At 41.5% G+C, this 10,528-nt stretch overlaps 1 protein-coding gene across 1 annotated transcript in view; it reads left to right on the top strand.

Annotated features, from left to right (window-relative positions):
- SKA2 (spindle and kinetochore associated complex subunit 2) overlaps positions 1-9,119 on the top strand; it is a 47,724-nt gene extending 38,605 nt beyond the window's left edge. The window contains exons 3-4 of the mRNA XM_008068285.2: positions 423-599; positions 8,846-9,119. Coding sequence (XP_008066476.1) covers positions 423-599; positions 8,846-8,914 — 246 coding nt within the window. The 3' untranslated portion in view covers positions 8,915-9,119. The remainder of the gene's footprint in view (positions 1-422; positions 600-8,845) is intronic.
- The last annotated feature ends 1,409 nt before the right edge of the window (positions 9,120-10,528 follow it).

Consider the following 10,528-nt stretch of genomic DNA (forward strand, 5'->3'; position numbering starts at 1 on the left):
GAGTAGCCGGAATTACAGGCATGTGCTACCACACCCAGCTGATTTTTGATTTATTGTAGAGATGAGGTCTCGCTGCTCAGGCGGGTCTCGAACCCATGGGCTCAGGCAATCTACTCACCTCAGCCTCCCAAAGGCGCGGGATCATTTATATATTTAAAGTAACCTTATTTGCTGTTTAATATTACTAAATTTTTTTGTTGGTTGTTTCTATACCTAGGCTATAAAATCTTTGAGACTAAGCTCTAGATCTTTTCTTTCTTCCCGATCTTCTTTCCTTTGTCACACGGTTATATAACTAAATATTCAATAATGTTTAATTAAATGGATGGTAGAATGTGTTATATGTATACAGTATTTTAATTTGTAAAAAGAACCTTAATCTTTTCATAATTTAATGTATGCTTACTTTTATCCTGATGTAGAAAAACCCAGTTACACTCTTAAAGGAACTGTCAGCGATAAAGTCTCGGTATCAAACTTTGTATGCACGCTTTAAACCAGTTGCTGTTGAGCAGAAAGAGACTAAGAGCCGCATTTGTGCTGCTGTGAATAAAACTATGGACATAATACAAAAACTACAAAAGCAAACAGACCTGGAGGTAATGTTTTTAATTGACAGTTGGGTTTGTATAGTTTCCGTTTTGAGTGTTGCTTTGAAAAATAAGCCCCTAGTAACTTAAAATTTGAAATTCAGCAGTTAGTGTGAACTATGGATATACTTTCTTGATACCCAGAAGTATAATGGCTCTTATTTCTTTTTATGCTAAAATAAGCATGTGGATTTGACATGGTTAATAAGGAGGTTAATAAGGAGGTAATATAACCATAGGAGAAGACAAAACTTGCTAATACTTGTTAAACCTAACATCTCAACTTTTCTCTTTTTCCCCCACTTGATTCCTGAGAGTACTAGTGAGATTGAGATGTCTGAAAAGCATCTGTAACAGTAACACTTTTAAAAAAGAGTTCTCCTTTTCTTCATTTGGGCAGGCAGGCATGGGAGGGCCTGACCTCCTTCAATCCCTCCTTCTATTCCCCATATTCATCTCATTTAGTGTAAGAAACCTTGTAATTGTAAAAATCTTCAGATATGTTGGAGTATGAGCTTCTGACCTAGGCACTAAGATTTTGAACTGACAACAGAAGGACTTGGCAGCATTTTCATTTACTATTGAGAAAAAGTTGGGACTTCTGAAAGGAAAGATAGGTATATGTGGATGGAATCAAAGAGTAGAACTACACTATCTGGATAAGGATTGGCCAATTGGTTTTATCTGAGGTGCCACTGTCAACTGTTGCTTAGAGTGCTGTGTCTGGGCTTGGCAGACAATAGTTCCTGGGCATGGGAAGAAGGAGGGACTGCATATATGGTATTTATTTGCCAACCTGAACTACATTATGGCTTAAGATACTTTGAATTATGGGTTTTAGCTAGAATAAATCTCAAAGGTTGATGACCCAGGTCAATTTGATTAAGAATTCTTTATATTAAAAATGGAAGAAAAAAGAGAACAATATGTGGTTAAAATGATAAAATATATCTGTCATGTCACAGGGAGATGAATAGTGGAGGAGGGAAGGATAGTTATAAAGGGAATAGAGAGACTAGGGAAACAGAATTTAAATAGTAAGGGTGGTGTCACATGCTAAAAAGTTAAATATGGTAAGCTTTTATAAATACATTTAAGGCTGGGCATGATGGCTCAAGCCTGTAATCCCAGCACTTTGGGATGCTGAGGCCAGAGGATTGCCTGAGCCTGCAGGTTTGTGACCAGCCTGGGCAACATGGTGAGACCTTGTCTCTACAATAAAATCAACAAATTGGCTGGGTGTGGTAGCACATGCCTGTAGTTCTGACTACTTGGAAGGCTGAGGCGGAAAGATTGCCAGAGCCCAGCAGGTCGATGCTGGGGTGGGTGGGAATATGCCACTGCACTGTAGCCTGGGCAACGAAGTGAGACTCCAACTCAAAAAAAAAACAAAAAAAAAACCATTTAAAATAATTTATTCTTTATTGTATGTGATCAAAGCCTGAGAATAGAGCATATAATTTGGTTCTTGGGAAACAAATCTTGAAGAGAGATTAAGTGTAGTTTTAGATGTATATAACAACATAATTTGTTTAGAAATCCATAAATTTATTAAAGCACATAATAAATTTAAGTGAGTGAAAAGAAAAATGGTATTTTGAATATTTACTACAAAGTATCCCCACTGGGTATGATAAATATGTGGTATAATTTTTATTGAGACTACAAATTAGTACCAAAAAATAGTTACATAATGATAGGAATTTCAATTATCTGAATATTTGTAAAGGTCTTGACTCAGTTAAAAAAAGAAGTATCTGAAATAAGCATTAATTATGTCAAGGGCAGAAAGCTAAGGGAGCTTTTACTTTGGATTAAGTTATAGCAAATAGGAAGAAATGATTTTAAAAGTACCAAGTTATAAAACTTGAAAAACGAGGTCATATTTTATGATGGTCAAGTTGGGAAATGTTAGATATCCTGGGTCTTGTACCTACCACTCTTTTTTTTTTTTTTTTTTTTGAGTCGGGCCTTACTCTGTGTCCCAGGCTGAGTACAGTGACATGATCACGGCTCACCACAGCCTTGACCTACTAGGCTCAGGCAATCCTCTTACTTAAGCCTCCTAAGTACCTGGGACTATAGGCATGTTCTACCATGCCTGGCAATTTTTTTTTTTCATTTTTTAGTAGAGTTAAGGTCTTACTATGTTGTCTAAGCTGGTCTTAAACTCCTGGGCTCAAGCAGTCCTTCTGCCTCAGCCTCCCAAAGTGGTGGAATTATAGATGTGAGCCACTGTGCCCAGCTTCTACTATGATTTTTTTTTTTGAGTTGGAGTCTCACTCTGTCGCCCAGACTGGAGTGCAGTGGCCGCTCTTGGCCACTGCAGCCTTGACCTGCTGGGGCTCCGGTGATCCTTCCGCCTCAGTCTGGGCTGGAATCACAGGTGCACGCTACCATGCCCAGCTAATTTTTTGATTTATTATAGAGATGAGGTCTCACCAGGTTGCCCAGGCAGGTCTTGAACCCGCGGGCTCAGGCAATCCACTCACCTCAGCCTCCCAAGGTGCAGGATTACAGGCTGAGCCACCGAGCCCGGCTCTACTATGATTTTTGAGTCAGGATCTTACTCTGTCACCTGAGCTGGAGTGCAGTGGCACGATCATGGCTCACCATAGCCTTGCCCTCCTGGGCTCAAGTGATCCTTCCATTTCAGCCTCCTGAGCAACTGGGACTACAGGCATGCACTATCATGCCTGGATAATTTTTTGACTTTTTGAAGAGATGAGGTCTTGCTATGTTGCCCAGGCTTGTCTCGAACTCCTGGGCTCAAGCAATCCCCCCACCTTGGCCTCCCCAATTGTTGGGATTACAGGTGTGAGCCACTGTGAACGCCCTCCTACTACTTTTCAAATGAAATAGCAGGCCAGGCTTGGTGACTCAGCATGTCATCCTAGCACTTTGGGAGGCCGAGGTGAATGGATTGCCTGAGCCCGAGGGTTCGAGACCTGGCTGGGCAACTTGGTGAGACCTCATCTCTACAATAAATCAAAAACTTAGCTGGGTGTGGTAGCGCACGCCTGTAGTTCCAGCTACTTGGAAGGCTGAGGCAGAAGGTTTGCCGGAGCCCAGCAGGTCGAGGCTGCGGTGGCGGGGAGCAGCCATTGCACTCCAGTCTGGGCAACAGAGTGAGACTCCAACTCAAAACAAAAACAAACAAACAAAAAAAGAGTAGCTGGGACTACAGGCATGTGCCACCATGCCTGGCTAATTATTATTATTATTTTTTTTTTTTGTAGATACCAGGACTTGCTATGTTGCCTAGGCTGGTCTTAAACTCCTGAGCTTAAGCAGTCCTCCTGCCTCAGCCTCCCAAAGTGCTGGGATTACAGATGTGAGCCACTGTGCCTAGCTCCTAATACTGTTTTTCTGAGTCAGGGTGTTACTCTGTTGCCCCGGCTGTAGTGCAGTGGCACAATATTAAATTGATAATATTAAATAATAAATAGGGAACATAAAAAAAGGTGCGAGAAAGGGAATACATATTAATTTCCTCATCTTTCTTAGTTAATATTAAGACATTAAGATTCAAATATAATTTTTATCTTTTTTTTTTTTTTTGAGTTGTAATCTCACTCCGTCGCCACTGCAGCCTTGATCTGCTGGGATCCGGTGATCCTTCCGCCTCAGCCTTCCAAGTAGCTGGAACTACAGGCACGTGCTACAACGCCTGGCTAATTTTTGGTTTATTGTAGAGATGAGGTCTTGCCAAGTTGCCCGGGCGGGTCTCGAACCCGTGGGCTCAGGCAATTCACTCACCTCAGCCTCCCAAAGCACTGGGATTACAGGCTGAGTCACTGAACCTGGCCTACTTTTAATCTTACTTTATTTTTTTTGAGTTGGAGTCTTGCTCTGTCATCTAGACTGAAGTGCAGTGGCATGTTCATGGCTACCGCAACCTTGACTTGCTGGGTTCAGGAGATGCTTCTGTCTCAGCCTTCCAAATAGCTGGAACCACAGGAGCATGTCACTATGCCTGGCTAATTTTTTGATTTATTGTAGAAACGAGGTCTCGCCAAATTGCTCAGGTTGGTTTCAAATCCCTGGGCTCAGGCAATTCTCTCGCTTCTACCTCCCAAAGTGTTGGGATTACAGGCATGAGTCACTGCAACCGGTCTCCAATATACTTAATTATATAGGCGAGGCTGGGTGTGGTGGTTCATGCCTATAATCCCAGCACTTTGCGAGGCCGAGGTGAGAGGATTGCCTGAACCCAGGGGTTTGAGAACAGTCTGGGCAACTTGGAGAGACCTCATCTCTACAATAAAAAAAAAATTAAGCCGGGCTCGGTGGCTCAGCCTGTAATCCCACGCCTTTGGGAGGCTGAGGTGAGTGGATTGCCTGAACCCACGGGTTCGAGACCCGCCCGGGTGGCGAGACCTCATGTCTACAATAAATCAAAAAATCAGCTGGGTGTGGTAGCGCATGCCTGTAATTTCGGCTACTCGCAAGGCTGAGGTGGCAGGATCGCTGGAGGCCAGCAGGTCAAAGCTGCGGTGGCTGGGAGCGGCCACTGCACTCCAGTCTGGGTGACAGAGTGAGACTCCGGCTCAAAAAAAAAAAAAAAATTAGCTCGGCGTGGTAGTGCACACTTGTCTTTCCAGCTAAGCTACTTGGAAGACTGAGGCAGAAGGATCTCCTGAGCCGAGTGAGACTCCAACTCAAAAAAAAAAAAATTTATATATAAAGGTGGTTACTGAAAGAAAAAATAGATCTCATCTCTACAATAAATCAAAAAATTAGCCGGGCGTGGTAGCGCGCGCCTGTAATTCCTGCTACTTGGAAGGCTGAGGCGGAAGGATCACCGGAGCCCAGCAGGTCGGTTAATTTGACATTAATTTCTGGAAGCATTCTTTGAGGGTTTATTAAACATGTAGTCTGAAAGTTCTTGTACAACAATGAGCAATATGGATTCATTGAGAACAAACAAGTCTTATAGGCAGATGTGGTGGTATATGCCTGGAGTCCTAGCTACTCAAGAGGCTAAGGCAGGAGGATCACTTGAGTCCAGGAGTTTAAGGTGGCAATGACCTCTGATTATACCACTGTACTCCAGCTACGTGACAGAGCAAGTTGTCATCTTAAAAAACAAAACAGGGCAACCCCTTTGGGTCCCCTCCCACTGTGGGAGTTTTCTGTCCTTTTTTTTTTTTTTTTTTTTGAGTCGGAGTCTTACTCTGTTGCCCAGGCTGGAGTACAGTGGCATGCTCACGGCCACCGTAACTTTGACTTGCTAGGCTCTGGTGATCTTTCCACCTCAGCCTTCCAAGTAGCTGGAACTACAGGCACGTGACACTATGCCAGGCTAGTTTTTGTGGTTTATTATAGTTGCCCAGGCTGGTCTCGAACCCCTAGGCTCAGGCAATCCTCTCACCTCGGCCTCCCAAAGTGCTGGGATGACAGACTGAGCCACCGCGCCCGACCATTTTCTGTCCTCTTAATAAATCCTGCTTTCTAAAAAAAATAAAACAAAGTAAGAAAAAAAAAAGATAAAAGGAAAACAAATGAAGAAACAAATCTTGCCAGAATAATCTAATTTTCTTCTCTTGAGGTAGTAGAAGAAGAAAATCCTCTAACTATTTGGGTTGCAGTAGGTATATGATTGTTTTTCATTTTATCCATGTGAACATATTGGGTCAATATTGGTTTAATCTGTCAAACCACCACATATCAGAATCATATAGGTTCTGTGGTTGTTCTGTAGCTGGGCTTTCTAATTTATATAACCCAATTTGGCAATATATATTTAAATTTAAAGTAATTAAATAAAATTAAGTTCATCTGATGATTGGATAGTACTGTTATAGAATATTTCCAGCATCATGGAAAGTTTTATTGGACAGCGCTGCCCTAGAGATTCTGATTCTGTAGGTTTGGAGTGTTCCAGATTTGGCAGTCTCTCTAGAGATGACCTATATAGTTAGGCAGATTTGTAACTACTTGCATGATTCTTCAGATTGTACCTCCCATTAATTTCCCACATAACCTTTGTTTCAGCAAGTCTCTTTGTTGGTGCTCTGTGAAAGACCCTTATAACTTCCTTCAGCTTCCTTTTTTCCTAATGCTTTTGCTCCTACCTGCTTTTGGTGAGTGTTACTGGCTGGTTGTTTTCTTAGCATCTGTTCTCCTTTCCGGCCTACCAGAGTATGTAATCATGCAACACATAATATTTTAGTCAATAGTGGACCACATATATGACATTGGTCCTATAAGATTATAATACCATATCTTTACTACACTTTTGCTATGTTTAGATACACAAATACTAAGTATTGTGTTACATTTGCCTACAGTATTCAGTACAGTAACATCCTGTCCAGGTTTTTAGCCTAGGAGCAATAGGCTATACTATATAGCCTAGGTGTATAACAGGCTCTACCATCTAGGTTTGTGTAAGTACACTCTATGATGTTCCTACAATGATGAAATTGCCCAAAGACACATTTCTTAGAAGGTGTCCACATTGTTAAATGACACATAAGTATACTGATTTTCTTGAGATATGTGTCATCCCTTGCAGCCATGCACCTGAGGTGAAGCTGGCCCCATCCTCGGCTCCAGGGGTGTGTACTTGATTGGCAAAGGGAATGGATTTTCCTTTAACTAATGTTGGTTCAGGAATGGGTTTGTAATCCAAATGGCATGTGAGGAGGGAAATTCTAGGAGTAGATAACTAGGACATTTCCTCACTGCTGAGAGAATCCTGGGAAGAGAAAGCTTATTTTCTTCTTCTGGACATTGTGTACAGATATGATACTTAGCACCATTAAAGCCATTTTGCTGTCAGCTTGAAGGTGAAGGCACCATCAAGAATATCAGAGTCATGAGATAGAAAAAACTGAGTTCTTATATTGTTAAGCTGTTGAATAAGTCAGTCCTGAAGTCTTCCCTTCTGATTTTAGTGTATAATTATAATATATTTTCTTATTATTCTTCCATTATGAAATATTTCTATTAATTGTAACTAAAAAGCATCTTAATTATTCTTCAGAATTGAAGGTGGGCATGGTGGCTTATGCCTGTAATTCCAGCACTTTGGGAGGCTGAGGTGGGAGGATTGCTTGAGACCAGGAGTTTAAGACCAGTCTGGGAACAAAGCAAGACCTCATCTCTAAATATTCTACAAAAAATAGAAATATTAGCTGGTCATGATGGTGCACGCCTGTAGTTCCAGCTACTCGTGAGGCTGAGGCAGGAGGATCTCTTCAGCCCAGGAGTTTGAGGCTGTGGTAAGCCTTGATTGTGCTGCTGCATTCCAGCCTGGGCAACAGAGTGAGATCCTATTAAAAAAAAAAAAAAATCAAAATTTAGCCCAAGTCTTTTCTTTGCAGAGGAAATTTCTAGACTATTTTTGCTCATATCTTTTTCAAAATATAATCAGCCCTCCATATCCATGAGTTCTGCGTACATGGATTCAACCAACTGTGGATCAAAATTATTTGAAAAAAATAGATGGTTGTATCTATACTGAACATTTACATTTTTTCCTTGACATTATTCCCTAAACAATATAGTATAGCAGCTATTTATATAACATTCACATTGTGTTAGGTACTATAACTAATCTAGAGATGATTTATCTATTTATTTATTTATTTATTTTTTGAGTTGAAGTTTCACTCTGTCGCCCAGACTGGAGTGCAGTGGCCGCTCCCAGCCACCACAGCCTCGACCTGCTGGACTCCGGCGATCTTTCCACCTCAGCCTTCCAAGTAGATGTAATTACAGGTGCACGCTACCATGTCTGGCTGATTTTTGATTTATTGTAGAGATGAGGTCTCGTCAAGTTGCCCAGGCAGGTCGCGAACCCGCGGGCTCAGGCAATCTGCTCACCTTGGCCTCTCAAGGCGTGGGATTACAGGCTGAGCCACCGAGCCCGGCCTAGAGACGATTTAAACTATATAGGAGGATGTGCATAGATCATATACAAATACTACATCATTTTCAGTAGGGACTTGAGCATCTGTGGATTTTGGTATCCTGGAACCAATTTCCCACCGATACTGAGGGGAAATTGTTTGATTTCTTGATCCTATTTCTTCAACTTAATTTCAAGTTCTTTAGAAGCTCAAACATCACAGCTCCTTATATATAGTTAGCCAGATACCTATTTTTTCCCCTTGCCTTTCTAAATTTTTGATTGCATACATAGTATAAGCTTATAGAAACATTTATCTGTGACAAAGCAGAAATTAACTAAATTAATTTAGCCATCTTTAAAGGTTTTTGAAATAAAGATGTCATTTATTTTTTAGCTGTCACCACTGACTGAAGAAGAGAAAACTGCGGCTGACCAATTAAAATCTCACATACCAGACTTATGAAGAAATGGACTGGCAAAAGGGAACACTAATGGAGAAGAGATAATTCTAGAGAAGTTTAGGAAGATGTCTTGTTCACGCTTGATGACTAGAGGGAGGAAGGCTGGTAAAGGAGACGATTTAGCTTGAATGACTGAATAATGATGCCTTTCATAGCAGAGAAGAATATAAGAAGGGCATATATATGAATAAAGTTCAGCCAAAAGGATGAAATGGAAATAATGAGACTTAAATATACACATACACATTCACAACGTATTGTAATTTCAGACAAAAACATCCCTTAATCATTATTTTGCACCTGTTTTTCCTTTTCTTTCTCCTTTCCTTCTTTGTTTCTTTTTTGAGTTGGTGTCTCACTCCATCGCCCAGATTGGAATGCAGTGGCACACTCACAGCCACTCCAGTGTTGACCAGCTGGTCCCTGGCGATTCTCCTACCTTAGTCTTCCAAGTAGCTGGAACTACAGACACATGCTACCACGCCCGGCTAATTTGTTTTTATTTATTGTGAAGACAAGGTCTCGCCAAGTTACCCGGGCAGGTCTCGAACCCGTGGGCTCAGGCAATCCACTAGCCTCAGCCTCCCGAAGTGCTGGGATTACAGGCTTGAGTCACCGTGCCTGACCATTTTTTTTTTTTTTGAGTTGGAATCTCACTGTGTTGCTCAGGCTGGAGTGCAGTGGCAAGCTCATGTTCATGGCCACCGCAGCCTCGACTTGCTGGGCTCAGGCGATCCTTCTGCCTCAGCCCTTTTCCTTCTTTAAATAGAGACAGGGTCTTGCTGTATTGCCCTAGTTGGTCTAGAACTCCTGTGCTCAAGTGATTCCCTTGTCTCAGCCTCCCAAAGTGCTGGGATTATAGGCTTAAGCCACTGCACCCAGCCTGCATCTATTTTATTTTTGTGTAGTCGGGATACCATAGATGTTCCGGCCTATCATAAAAGAATGTTCATGTACATTTCAGTAATGTGACTGAGTATGCTTTGGAAATTAAAGAGTAGGCAAAACATTTGTTATACATTTTATATAATTTCAATTTTTGAAAATGTTGATTACAGATGTGGTCTCATTGGTGAGACTACTTATATGTGACTTGTAGTCTTTCACAAAACCTAGCTAAAGTAATAAGCTGGCTTTTCTGTGATAGTCTCTTTTATTTTTTCCCACTTCTCCCTGCTAATGTTGAGCAGGATGAGCTTGCTTTCAGATGACATTTTAGACTGTTCCTTTTGTTTGTCTTTTGAGTTGGAGTCTTATTTTGTCGCCGAGGATGGAGTGCAGTGGCACACTCATGGCCACCCCAGCGTTGACCTGCTGTGCTCAGGTGATTCTTCTGCCTCAGCCTTCCAAATAGCTGGAACTACAAGCACACACTACCATGCCGGACTGATTTTTTGACTAATTGTAGAGATGAGGTTGCGCCAAGTTGCCCAGTCTGGTGACGAACCCATGCCTCAGGCAATCCTCTCACCTCAGTCTCCGAGATGCTCGGATTACAGGGTTGACCTTTTATATTTTAATAATACCTTTGTTCTCCTGTATTATTGTAACTTTTAATTCTAGGTGAAAGCTAAGAAACTGAAATTAGAGGATCACTTATCTGCTACTTGCTAGTT

This window comes from Carlito syrichta, unplaced genomic scaffold (assembly GCF_000164805.1).
Source record: "Carlito syrichta isolate Samal-C Ts95f unplaced genomic scaffold, Tarsius_syrichta-2.0.1 Scaffold309926, whole genome shotgun sequence".
Lineage (NCBI taxonomy): Eukaryota > Metazoa > Chordata > Mammalia > Primates > Tarsiidae > Carlito > Carlito syrichta.